General features: G+C 46.0%; 1 protein-coding gene across 1 annotated transcript; it reads right to left on the bottom strand.

The window, feature by feature from the left end:
- LOC108636430 (keratin-associated protein 10-12-like) lies at positions 2,310-3,463 on the bottom strand. The gene has a single exon (XM_018051659.1). It carries the CDS (start codon positions 3,391-3,393, stop codon positions 2,569-2,571), a length of 825 nt encoding a protein of 274 aa, XP_017907148.1. The 5' UTR covers positions 3,394-3,463; the 3' UTR covers positions 2,310-2,568.

The raw sequence follows: 14,362 nt of genomic DNA, 5'->3' as shown, positions 1-14,362 counted from the left end.
GTTGGCAAAGTAATGTCTCTGGTTTTTAATATGTTATCTAGGTTAGTCATAACTTTCCTTCCAAGGAGTAAGCGACTTTTAATTTCATGGCTGCAATCACCATCTGCAGTGATTTTGGAGCCCAAAAACATAAAGTCTGACACTGTTTCCACTGTTTCCCCATCTATTTCCCATGAAGTAATGGGACCAGATGCCATGATCTTCGTTTTCTGAATGTTGAGCTTTAAGCCAGCTTATTCACTCTCCTCTTTCACTTTCATCAAAGGGCTCTTTTGTTCTTCACTTTCTGCCATAAGAGTGGTATCATCTGCATATCTGAGGTTATTGATATTTCTCCCAGCAATCTTGATTCCAGCTTGTGCTTCATCCAGCCTGTCATTTTGCATGATGTACTCTGCATGTAAGTTATATAAGCAGGGTGACAATATACAGCCTTGACACTCCTTTCCCTGTTTGGAACCAGTCTGTTGTTCCATGTCCAGTTCTAACTGTTGCTTCCTGACCTGCATACAGATTCCTCAGGAGGCAGGTCAGGTGGTCTGGTATTGCCATCTCTTTAAGAATTTTCCAGAGTTTGTTGCAGACTACACAGTCAAAGGCTTTGGCATAGTCAATAAACAGAAGTAGATGTTTTTCTGGAACTCTCTTGCTTTTTTGATGATCCAATGGATGTTGGCAATTTGAACTCTGGTTCCTCTGCCTTTTCTAAATCTAGTTTGAACATCTGGAAGTTCACAGTTCACGTATTGTTGAAGCTTGGCTTGGAGAATTTTGAGCATTACTTTGCTAGCATGTGAGATGAGTACAATTGTGTGGTAGTTTGACCATTCTTTGACATTGCCGTTTTTGGGATTGGCATGAAAACTGACCTTTTCCAGTCCTGTGGCCACTGCTGAGTTTTCCAAATTTGCTGGCATATTGAGTGCAGCACTTGAGGATTTGAAATAGCTCAACTGGAATTCCATCACCTCCACTAGCTTTATTCATAGTGATGCTTCCTAAGGCCCACTTGACTTCACATTCCAGGATGTCTGGCTCTAGGTGAGTGATCACACCATCGTGGTTATCTGGGTCGTGAAGACCTTTTTTACATAGTCCTTCTGTATATTCTTGCCACCTCTTCTTAATATCTTCTGCTTTTGTTAGGTCCATACCATTTCTGTCCTTTATTGAGCCCATCTTTGCATGAAATGTTCCCTTGGTATCTGTAATTTTCTTGAAGAGATCTCTGGTCTTTCTCATTCTATTGTTTTCCTCTTTTTCTTTGCACTGATCACTGAGGAAGGCTTTCTTATCTCTCCTTTTATTCTTTGGAACTCTGCATCCAAATGGGTATATCTTTCCTTTTCTCCTTTGCCTTTGATCACTTGACAGTGATTAAGACCATCCCCAACAAAAAGAAATGCAAAAAGGCAAAAATGGTTATCTGAGGAGACTTTACAAATAGGTGAGAAAAGAAAAGAAGCTAAAGGCAAAGGAGAAAAATGGTACTTGTCTTGAGCAAACTCAGGAAAGAGATTTACGAGTTGAGGCAGGACACCTGTTTACCGGTCCTCTTAGGGTTTTGCTCCATTCCCTCTTTCCTGGATGGAACAGAGCTGGGGTGGGGATAGTATCCCCTGGGGAGATGCCTTCAGTTCCTGGTCCCTCTTGCCCCAGCCTCCACTGTTCTCCTGCTCCTATGGGCCTCATCAGTCTGTTTCTGGTGGGGGGATAAGTAGTTGACTGGTGCTGACTGGTGCCCACTTCCTCTATTGCTAGTGTCCACTAAGACTGCAGGCTCTTTCTCCCCTACCGTCCTGAGGGTTTGTTCACAAGGCGTCTCTTTTGTTCTGTCCCTCCTCGGTCAGGCTTTGAAACCTTGAGTAGAATGAGTGATGTCTAAATTGACACTGCACCCCCTTGGAGCCCCCAGAATCTCCTCCTCAGTGTTGGCACTTCTCTCCAACAGCACTCACTCCGATCCAGACCCAGGAGGGTTTCTGCTGCTCCCCAAGTCACCCTCAACCTGCATGGGCAGGGGGAGGAACCCAGGGCCCACTCAGGATCTGAGCCTTCTGCATCCACACCCGCCTCCATGCCAGCCTTGAAGGGCCGTCCACTGCAGGGAGAGTGAGCCTGGGGTAGGAAGGGACATAGAATGTGTGAATGGCACCAGCTTTCAGATCCTGTTGTTTCTCAGCTGCTTTGAACTCGGATGGGAGAATGTGTCTTTACTGCCTGGCTTCTGCCAGCAGAGCACCTACAGGCCATATTTGGAGGGGCCGAGGGGGCCCGAGGGAGGAGGGCAAAACAGACATGGGTCCATATTTCCTGACACAAACGCTTTATTCATTAGAGCAGTTGATGTTTGTCATATGGGATTCAAGCAGCCTGTCCTGCAGAGGAGGCTCCTGGGGCCCCACAGTCCACCCTGTCAAGGGCTTTCTGAGATGCCTGCCAAGTTCAAATCCTCTCTGGGCAGCAGCTGCGTGTCCAACTTTGGGAGAGGGGAGGTCCTGGCACCAGCAGAGGGGCTCCTGGAGCTTGTGAGAGACAGCAGCTTGTGGAGGGCAAGTGATTGGCCGGTCAGCAGCAGAGCTCCAGGGCTGAGGTGGGGATGCCGCAGGCCAGGCGGGAGCATGCAGGCCGGCAGAGCAGGGACACAGAGGAGGCCGGGCGGCAGCAGCTTGGCTGGCAGGAGGAGGTGGGCACACAGCAGGCGGGGCGGCACGCAGGGCGGCAGAGGAGGGACACGGAGGAGGCCGGGCGGCAGCAGCTGGGCTTGCAAGAGGAGGCGGGCACACAGCAGGCGGGGCGGCACACAGGACGGCAGAGGAGGGACACGGAGGAGGAGGGTCTGCAGCAGGACGAGGCCTCACAGCACACGGGCCTGCAGCAGACAGGTGTACAGCAGACGGGCTCACAGCAGGCCTGCTGGCAGCGGGAGGAGATGCAGCAGGAGGGCTGGCAGCTGGACTGCTGGCAACATGAGGAGGTTGAGCACGGGGAGGCCTCACAGCAGACAGGTGTGCAGCAGACAGGTGTGCAGCAGACAGGCCTACAGCAGACAGGTTCACAGCAGACACGCTCACAGCAGGCCTGCTGGCAGCGGGAGGAGGTGCAGCAGGAGGGCTGGCAGCTGGACTGCTGGCCACACGAGGCTGGGCAGGAGCTGCTGCAGGCTGGCTGGCAGCAGGGGCTGGACTCACAACTCACTGGGGCGCAGAGGAGGGTCAGGTGGGGGGCCGGGGTGCAGCAGCTGGTGGCACAGCAGGGGGGCTCGCAGCAGCTCTCTGGACAGTCATCCACCTGCCAGGAGGAGCCGGTGCAGGAGTCACAGGACCCGGGCAGGCAGATCCGGCTGCTGTAGCTCAGGTCGCTGGAGCAAGCAGACAGGTTAGAGAAGGCCATGGTGGAGGTGGTACGGCTAGAGGAGGTGTAAGTGTGTGTGAGTGTGTGAGTGAAGTGCTGGGGATGTCTGCTTTTATACCCGCCCTGAGTATGCGCGTGGCCCTGGTTGGAGGCTCCCACGCTCTCCCTTCCTTGTTGCTGTTTGGAGCTGACCCTCATTAGGGCTGCTGTGTTTTCTACAATTAGCTTTTACTCATTAAACATGTGAGTACGTTGCAAGAGTCTGTTTTCCCATCTGTTCTTTGTTTGGCTCCAGAAAACTTGTGGAGGATGCAAGACGCAAGTTTCTGCTGAATGACTGCCAGGGTTCTTAAGTCACGTTCACGGAGGGAGGGGCTGAGCATGAGACAAGTTCCCAGCCACTGCAGCCGCTCCCCACTTCACGCCAGCCTCGACAGTGTGAGAATACATAGGGAAAGATGCCTAGCTTTACCGCAGCCCAAACTATACCTAAGAGCATTACTAAGAAGATAAGTTGTAAGCGAAATAGAAAACTTGATCAAAGAACACACACAACATATATCCACTGGGACCCGAGAGGTGTAAGCAAGAAACTCAGAGCTATAGACTGAATCACCACTCTTTCTGGATCAATCCATCCCTGATGTAACTTCAATCAGAACCCAAAAGAAATATTTTTGGCATATAAAGTGAAGATATTGAACTGCTAGAAAATATTTGCAATGTAAAATTTGAAAGTCTTTACAACTAAAGCAGGATATGATACAATAGAATCAAACACAAGCACACAGCTCATTCAAATTTCCAATCAACATTTGAAAAGCTACTGGATATCACTGATAATTAAAGTCTCTAAATTAAAACACAAATATCCCACCTGCAAGATCAGCCAAGATTTGCAACACTGGTAATACCCAGTGCTGCACAGTCTGAGGTCCTCACTCTTCTTTAAAAATTAGTTAACTTTTCGCTGAGCTGGCTCTTTGTTGCTGCATGTAGGCTTTCCCTGGTTGTGGCAAACGGGGCTTACTCTTTGTTGCAGTGGGCAGGCTGCTCTTGGCAATGGCTTATCTTATTGAGGAGCACTGGCTTTAGGACATATGGGCTTTGGTAGTTGTGGCACATGGGCTAGTCCCAGACCAGGGATTAAATTTATGTTCTTTGCATTGGCAAGTGGATTGTTAACCACTGGGTCACCAGGGAAGCTCTAGGGGCCTCCCTGTTAGAAATCCTTAACAGGTACGTTTTTTTTATTACATGTAACAAATAATATAAAATTAACCATTTTAAAGTGTTCGATTCAGGGACATTTAGTACAGTCACAATACTGTACAACTATGACCGCTATCTAGCCCCGGGACATTCCCAAAAGGAAATCTTGTAGTATTGGGTAGACCCTCCCGAGTCCCTGTCAAGCACTGCTCTGCTTTCTGTCTCTATGGCTTTGGCTGTTCTGCTCATTTCATGTAAAAGGAATCACACAATAGGTGGCCTTTTGTGTCTGATTCCAACTTGGCATACATGTGGCATACATGTGTGCTTGATCCTTTTTTATGATGGGATAACATTCCTCATAGAAATAGACAACATTTTATTTACCCATAAGTCGATGAACGTTTGGGCCATTTATACCTCTTGGTTAAAAAGATGCTTGCTCCTTGCAAGGGAAGCTATGACAAAGCTAGTGAAATGAAGTCGCTCAGTCGTGTCCGACTCTTCGCAACCCCATGGACTGTAGCCCACCAGGCTCCTCCATCCGTGGGGTTTTCCAGGCAACAGTGCTGGAGTGACAAACCTAGACAACATATTAAACAGCAGAGACTTCACTTTGCTCATAAAGGTCCGTATAGTCATGTATGGATATGAGAGTTGGGCCATAAAGAAGGCTGAGTGCCAAAGAATTGTTGCTTTTGAAGTATGGTGTTGGAGAAGACTCTTGAGAGTCTCTTGGACTGAAAGGAGATCAAACTAGTCAATCCTAAAGGAAATCAACCCTGAATATACATTGGAAGGACTGAAGCTGAAGCTCCAATACTTGGGCCAGCTGATATGAAGAGCTAACTCTTTGGAAAAGACCCTGATGCTAGGAAAGATTGAGGGCAGGAGGAGAAGGGGGCTACAGAGGATAAGAGGGTTGGATGACATTGTTGACTTAATGGACTTGAGTTTGAGCAGGCTCCAGGAGATGGTGATGGACAAGGGAACGCTGGGGTGCTGCAGTCCATGGGGTTGCAAAGAGTCAGACAGGACTGAGTGACTGAGCAACAACAATACAATTTTCTTAGTGTGAACAAGGTGTGATGAATATTTGTGTACAAACTTTTGTTTGAATATCTCTTTTTGTTAATAAGTCTTTGGGTGTATACCTAGAAGTAGATTTGATGGGTTATATGGCAAACTTTTGAGGAACCGCTAGACTATTTTCCATAGCAGCTGTGCCATTTTACATTTCTACTGGCAATGTACAAGGATCCCAATTTCTTTACATGGGACTTATTTTCTATTCATTTATTTGTTTGTTTTAAATTATAGCCACCCTAGTGGACGTGAAGTGGCATCTCCTTGTGTTTAACTTGCGTTTCCCTAACGGCCAATGACATTGTCATTCCTTTCTCGTGCTTGTCGGTATATTTCCTTTGGGACGATGTCTATGGTAGCACTTTGTCCATTTTGAATTAGGTTGTTTGTCTTGTTGTCCAGTTATAGGTGTTCTTTATGTACTCTGACTACTAGGCCCTTGATCAGAATTATTTTTTGCAAATATTGCCCCTCATCTTGTGGGTTGTCTTTTCCCTCTCTTGACAGTGTCCTTTGATAGACTTTTAAAATGCTGACGAGATCTGATTTTTCTGCTTACCACGCACTGAATGCTGGGTTCGGCTGCTCCAGCAAACACAGCACATGTGTTGTAGCAGCTGCAATTGGTGTAGCAGCTACTCATTGGTGGGTTTGCAGTAGTTCTTTGTCATTTCCCAGGATCCAACTGGTTTTTGTAGACTAGTGAATGGAGATGTTATGGGGAACCACCCCCACATCCTTCAGGTCTTTAAAGCAGCACTAATTTCTGCCTCTGCTCCCAGGTTGCAGTGCTGGTTTTGAAGCACTCTCCTGACCTGGGGCACAGGGGAAGAAGCCGTTTCAGAGGCTTATCGTTCTTAATATGAGAATTCCTTCCAAAGCTTGGAATGAATGCGGGGTTGTTTTAAACATCAGGGACTTCCATTCCAATTATACATCCAGAGACATGAGAATGACCTCTGGGTTGGTCTGTGGGCCTGGTGGACCCTCTCTGAGCTGAATGTAGCCTGGACTTGAATAAAGACGTTCCTTCCCTCTGTCCTATGGACACAGAGCCCATAATGATGTTTCAGGACTGAACTCTGAGCTCAGCCATCCTTGAAATGTTGGGGTTCTTCTCTTCTCTCGTGTTGTTGCATGGGTGAATGCTGGGGGTGGGGGAAAAACTGGGATAATTCTTACTACATAAACATGTCTTGGGGCTCCCCAGGTGGCTCAGTGGTAAAGAATCTGCCTGCCAACGCAGGAGATGCAGGTTCAACCCCTGGGTTGGGAAGATCCTGGAGGGGAGGAAATGACAACCCACTCCAGTATTCTTGCTTGGAGAATCCCGTGGACAGAGGAGCCTGGAGGGCTGCAGTCCATGGGGTTGCACAGAGCTGGACACAACGAGCGACTGAGCATGCATGCATGCCCCCTTCTCTTGACTGCAGGGTTCTTCCGAGGTGGGAGCACTTTCAAGAAAATTGGCAAACACTGCAAATCACCATCTTTTTTCGGGAAGCTAGTTTCCATCCCTCGTATACTCTTCAAAATCTGTAAAACAAAATACCCAGCCCCCAAACCAACCCTCTAAAATAGCAGAAATCTAAGATGGTTGAATGGGAAGGGGAGGGAGTCACCCCAATAGAAAGCTTGATCCCCCTCCCGGCTCCTAGATCCGAGCCGGATCTAAGTGTTCCTCAGGCAGGAACACCTTGATCATGTCCAGAAGAACACCTTGATCAAGTTACCAGTAGTTTAACAGCCAGTTTGTGACATTCCTGAGTAGTTAATGCTTGACTCTTGCCACTTAGTACAAGTCAGCTCCAGATGGCTCCAGTGAGGTTGCTGGCAGTAATCTGACTGGCTGTATATCACTTTCCCCGTGGAAATCTGTGTTTTGAGAACCACCTCCAATAACTCCCTGCAAGATTCATGCACAGAGGTCTGGCTTGCATCACAGTCCCCTCCACCTGTTTTTTTAATTCCCCTTATGGGTTAATAGTTTATTAAGTTTTGGCTTATCTTTCCATTATTTTTTTCAAATGTGACCAAAAATCTGTGTTTGTTTATTCTCCTTTCTTACAAAAGCGGTGGCCTCTTATATACCCTGGTCAGCACCTTGCTTTTCCCTTCATCCGCATATCCTGGAGCCCACTCAAGAGCGGTGCACTGAGACCTCCTTCACTCCTTAGAGCTGCACAGCACTCATGTATGAATGCAGCGTAGTTAGTTGATGGACACTTGTTTTTCTTCCTGTACTTTACTATTTTAAGTAACACTGCAGTGAACAGATTGTCACTGTTCAGTCGCTTAGTCGTGTCCTACTGTTTGCGACCCCATGGGCTGCGGCACCCCTGGCTTCCCTGTCCTTCTCTAGCTCTTGGAATTTGCTCAAATTCATGTCTGTTGTGTCAATAATGCCATCCAGTCATCTCATCCTCTGTCTCCCCTTTCTCGTCCTGCCCTCAATCTTTCCCAGCATCAGGGTCTCATGTACTAACTTTGCCAGTATATCTTTGGGATGCAATTCTAGATTTTAATGCTTACTGTTTATCACTGGATGGGGGTGGTGGTGCTCAATAGTGTCTGACTTTGTGACCCCATGGACTGTAGCCCGCCAAGCTCCTCGGTCCATCGAATTTCACAGGCAAGAATACTGGAGTGGGTTGCCATTTCCTACTCCAGGGGATCGTCCCAACTCAGGGATTGAAGCCATGTCTCTTGTGTCTCCTGCATTGGCAGGCAGGCTCTTTACTCCTGAGCTGCCTGATCAACATGAAATTTTAGTGGAGCCGATCAAGTTCCCCTCTGTATTGGGTTGTTCCATTTTTGCGCTCCTGTAAGTAGCGTGTGAGAATGTCTATTTTATACAACTTCTCCAACTGCGTGTGTCATCAAGCTTTTTGTCATTCTGATAGCTAAGAAATAGAATCTCTTGCGGTTTTCAAAATATTTACCTTTCTTTTAACATGACTTTGAGAATCCTTTTGTATGTTCAAACCCATTTGCATTTCATTTCCTGTGAGTTGATGTCATTATCTCCAGCCTACTCCAAATATTGATACGTTGGTCTTTTCTCCCCTGATTTTGGCAGCTCTTAAATATTAGCAAAATAGCACATTTTCTGTGGTACAAGTTCAGTTCAGTTCAGTCACTCAGTCATGTCTGACTCTTTGCTACCCCATGGACTGCAGCACACCAGGCCTCCCTGTCCGTCACCAACTCCCGGAACTTACTCAAACTGATGTCCGTGAAGTTGCTGATGCCATGCAACTATTTCATCCTCTGTCGTCCCTTTCTCCTCCTGCCTTCAATCTTTCCTAGCATCAGGGTCTTTTCCAGTGAGTCAGTTCTTCACATCTGGTGGTCAAAGTATTGGAGTTTCACAAGTTACATGTATTTTTTCCCTAACATTAAATTTTTTTTTTTTTTTTTTGGCTGCACGCAGGCTTCCTCTAGTTGTGGTGAGCAGAGGGCACTCTCTGGTTGCGATGCACAGGCTTCTCCTCGCTGTGGGTTCTCTTGTTGTGGAGCACAGGCTCTGGAGCATTCTGGCGTCAGTAGCTGCCGCACCTGGGCTCAGTGGTTTCGGCTTGTGGGTTCTAGGCTCTCAGGCTTCAGCAGTTGTGGTGCATGGGCTTAGATGTTCTGAGGCATGTGGAATCTCCCCAGACCAGGGATTGAATCTGTGTCCCTTGCATTGCAGGCAGATTCTTAACACTGGCCCACCAGGAAGTCCCCTAACTAGCTTTTTGTCTTATACTCTCCTTATGGTATTATTTTTTATCACTCTATCATCTATCTATCAATTATCTATCTATGTCTATTTTAATGTAGAACAAAGGGACACCTAAAGATAGTTGAAAAATTCAACAGCTCACTGATGGTTCTGTCCTTCTCATTTGAATTCAGGTTTCTTTACTGTGCAATCAAAGCCTTTTCTCAGCAGTAGCTTTAGCAAAAAAAAAAAAAAAAAAAAAGGTGAAAAAATTAAGTAATTGCCCAGCGAATGGATAAATAAATGCATGAAGTGCTTTATTTAGAGTCAGAGAGCCTGTTCCTAGCTTCCAGAAGTGTCACCTTAGAGACCATGGTCATCTTCGTCTGTACAAGGGGGTAATTAAGCCTGTTGGGCCGACACTACTGCACCTCTTGGGCTTGCTCAGAGCAGTCCTCACCTGCAGATCTCCTTGCAGGACTGCTTGGGGGAGCAACCCTGCCACACATCTTAGCCTGCAGTGCCTGGGGATTTGGATCTCTTAGGTAGGTAGAATAGGGGAAAGGAGTCTAAAGTGGCGGTGGCTAAAAGACAAAGAAGGGGAAAGCCCGCGAAAATAGAGCAAAGGAAGGTCGGAGGACCGGAGTGAGGACCTCAGGTAAAACAAACAACACTCCTGGCTGGCCCAGTTTACACAGGACAGGCCCAGGGGAAAAAACATATAAAAGAGGAGCCAAAGCTAACTCTCTCTCTCTCTCCCGCGCTGGGGCGCTCTTAGCGTCTTTGGATTGACTTGCCCTCACACCTCAAAGATGGATTCTCCTGCTATCTTCTAAATAAAATAGAGCTGTAACACTGAGCTGTAACACTGATTTGTCTAAGAGCTATAACATGGTCCATTCGAGACCTGAGAGCTATAACACGGTCTATCCAAGACCTGAGAGCTGTGACACGCCGAGGGGGCTTTAATGTCCGTCACTCCAAATCTTTGTTGTGACGAGACAAAGAATCGAGGAACATACGCTCGCATGACAGGTCCATCCAGATGGACAGGTGAGCACCCAGCTTCCTTCTCCAAGATGGGATGTGCACTCAGTGCCCCTGTGGGATCGGGCGAGGACTTCACCTTCTTCCAGTCCCAGATCTGGTGGTCCCAGCCCTTTACCAGGCTCTCCTGGGAGCACTTCCTGAGTACATAATGCATGTTCCTGGGGAATCTGCCTCACCTTCAGGGCTGCAACATGATGTGTGTGAAGAGCTCCGTGCACAAGTGAGCATCCTCAGCATCATACCTGACTGGTATGATGGCTCTGACTGGCTCCCTTGCCTCCCACCCTGACCCCCTCCCCACACCTAAGCTCTGAGGATTTTCCATGATGCCACTTTCTGGAGTTTCCTTGAAGCTAGAGTCTCACTCTTTGGGGCCCAGATAACGTCATCTTCTTTTCAAATCCTTCCCTGATATGACTCAGCACTAGCTGGCATTTCTCCCCTCTGAATTCCCACATTACCTATGCCAAAACACATAATTCATGGTTCATAATTACTGTCTCATCTCAGTTTTTCAATTTATTTCAGGTATAAAAATCATAGCACATGTCAAGTCAAGATAAATAACTACTATACTTCATTGACTAAATGCCAGACTTTTCTTCTTTATTTTTTAAATTATGAAAGTATGATAACACATTTACAGGAGACTTGGAAAATACAAAACAAAGTTACGTATAGTTTCACTATATATTACAATTATTTTTGTAAGTAGTTGAAGATTTTTGGTTGGAATTTCAATATCAAACCCTCAAAAATTAATAGAATGAATAGCCAGCAAAGTAGAAGGATATGATAGACCTGAAAAGCACCGTAAACCAATTCAAAGTAATTAAGATTTGTGTGATTTTCACACAACAGCAGGATACAAATTCTATTCAAGTTCTCATAGACTATAAATGAAGAAACACTAGAACATATCCAGGGACATTAAACAAGGTGCAAAAATTTCGTGGTCTACTCATATTGGAATCATACAGAGTCTCTTCTCTCATCACTATAGAATTATCTTAGAAATCAATATTAAAAGATATTTGAAACCAACCCACATATTTTCAAGTTCAAGGTGTCATTTACCAAGAGAGCTTTGACTTAGCTGTTGAAAGTCAAGGCCAGTTTTAACATCTCTGAAATGGGGAGACAACTTCCAAATGATGGCATAGCAGAGTTTAGTTGGAAGCCACTGTTTCTGCTTAGACTCCATAAAATAATGGAATATCTTCTATGGAAGATCTTGAGAAAAGATGGCCTGTCTAAGATGTGTGTACATGTGTTGTTTAGTACTTTGTCCCAGATGGACCTAGTATGAACATCATCAAACAGCTTACAACATGAATTATCTGAAAACCTCCAGGTAAATGAAGATGCTTAAATTATTAGAGCATTACAGATCTCTTTTTGAGTTTCAAAAGCAAAAGAAACAACAACAAAGAATGCCCTTCTCATCAAAGCTGAATGATGTCTTTATTTCAAGTAGGAGAGGAATGGCTCAATTGAACAAGCATTGAGCACCTACTGTATGCGAGCACTATGCCTAAAGCCAGAGATACAGACTGACCTGGATTGGGGTCAGGAACATAGTTTCTGCTGTTGGAGAGACAGAAGCCCCAGACTCTTTCCTCTATCTCTGGCCCCCAGATGCTCTAACAGCAGTCAGGTTTGTCTGCAGAAGTAACAGAAACACAAATTCTATTGACGACAAGTACCAGGGGTGGATGAGAAGGCCCCACTGCTGAATCCGGGATGCCAGGGTGGGGGTGGGGAGGGAAGGACAGAGCAGGGAACCGGCTGAAGGACATCTTCCTCGGAAGCCCAAGAGTCCTGCCTTACAGAACCCATGGGGTTTGAATTCCTCTGCGCTGCCAGCCCTCTGGGAAGCTGGGAGCAGCTCTTCCTGAAGGAGACAGTGGATGCTTCACCGCTTGCCCTGTGACCTGTGTCCTGCTGTGCAGTCAGTTCACAGAATGCAGACAGGTTGGGTCTGGCCCATGGCTGTGTATTTGCAGAGCAAAGGCAACAGAGTCACTGATTTCTCAGGAGTCTCAAAGCTACGGTTTTTCCAATAGCCATGTACAGATGTGAAAGCTGAACCACAAAGAAGGCTGAACATCAAAGGACTGATGCTTTCAAACACTGGTGTTAGATAGGACTCTTGAGAATCTGTTGGAGTTCAAACCAGTCAATCCTAAAGGAAATCAACCCTGAATATTCATTGGAAGGACTGATGCTGAAGCTGAAACTCCAATACCTTGGCCACCTGGTGTGAAGAATCAACTCAGTGTGAAAGATCCTGATGCTGAGAAAGATTGAAAGCAGGAGGAGAAGGGGGTAACAGAGGATGAGATGGTTGGATGGCATCACTGACTTAATGGACAAGAGTTTGAGCAAACTCTGGGAGACAGTGAAGGACAGAGAAGTCTGGCATGCTGCAGTCCATCGGGTTGCAAACAGTCAGACGCGACTGAGCAACAGGAAAAAACAGGAGGCTCACCCGGCATGGAGGGCCAAGGCTTCACAGCCTGCCCTCAGGGGCCCTGAGCCTTGCATCCGGCAGCGCATCCTTTCCCGTGTGCAGGGTGGTACCTCAGCTGACCCAGCAGACTAATTCACATGGAATGTAAATATTTGGGTTCAGGATGCTGAGTTCATGCCAACGTCAGTGATACTTGGTGTGTAATCTTGTCAAACAGGAAGAAAACCAAAACACTTCTCTGATAAAAACACTCTTATGTGGGAATAGGAAAGAAGAAAGCAGGGAAAATCACTAGACCATTCAGGTATGACCTCAATCCAATCCCTTACGATTACACAATGGAAATGACAAATAGATTCAAGGGATTGGATCTGACAGAGTGCCTGAAGTACTATGAATGGAGGTTCGTGACACTGTACAGAAGGCAGGGATCAACACCAACCCCAAGAAAAAGAAATGTAAAAACAAAAAATAGTTGTCTGAGGAGGCCTTACAAATAGCTGGGAAAAGAAAAGATGTGAAAGGCGAAGGAGAAAAGGAAAGATATACTCATCTGAATGCAGAGTTCCAAAGAATAGCAAGGAGAGATAAGAAAGCCTTCCTCAGTGATCAATGCAGAGAAATAGAGGAAAACAATAGAATGGGAAAGACTAGAGATCTCTTCAAGAAAATTAGAGATACCAAGGGAATATTTCATGCAAAGATGGGCTCAATAAAGGACAGAAATGGTATGGACCTAACAGAAGCAGAAGATATTAAGAAGAGGTGGCAAGAATACACAGAAGAACTATACAAAAAAAGTCTTCATGACCCAGATAACCATGATGGTGTGATCACTCACCTAGAGCCAAACATCGTGGAATGTGAAGTCAAGGTGGCCTTAGGAAGCATCACTATGAATAAAACTAGTGGAGGTGATAGAATTCCAGTTGAGCTATTTCAAATCCTAAAGTGCTGCACTCAATATGCCAGCTAATTTGGAAAACTCAGTAGTGGCCACAGGACTGGGAAAGGTCAGTTTTCATGCCAATCCCCAAAAAAGGCAATGTCAAAGAATGTTCAAACTACTGCAGAATTGTACTCATTTCACATGCTAGCAAAGTAATGCTCAAAATTCTCCAAGTCAGGCTTCAGCAGTATGTGAACAATGAAGTTCCAGATGTTTAAGCTGGATTTAGATAAGGCAGAAGAACCAGAGATCAAATTACCAACATCCGCTGGATCATGGAAAAAGCAAGAGAGTTCCAGAAAAACATCTATTTCTGCTTTATTGACTATGCCAAAGCCTTTGACTGTGTGGATCATAACAAACTGGAAAATTCTTCAATAGATGGGAATACCAGACCACCTTCCCTGCCTGATAAATCTGTATGCAGGTCAGGAAGCAACAGTTAGAAGCGGACATGGAACAATGGACTAGTTACAAATCGGGAAAGGAATACGCCAAGGATGTATACTGTCATTCTGCTTATTTAACGTATTTG

Source organism: Capra hircus, chromosome 1 (assembly GCF_001704415.2).
Source record: "Capra hircus breed San Clemente chromosome 1, ASM170441v1, whole genome shotgun sequence".
Lineage (NCBI taxonomy): Eukaryota > Metazoa > Chordata > Mammalia > Artiodactyla > Bovidae > Capra > Capra hircus.
This window is presented reverse-complemented; position numbering and strand designations above follow the sequence as displayed.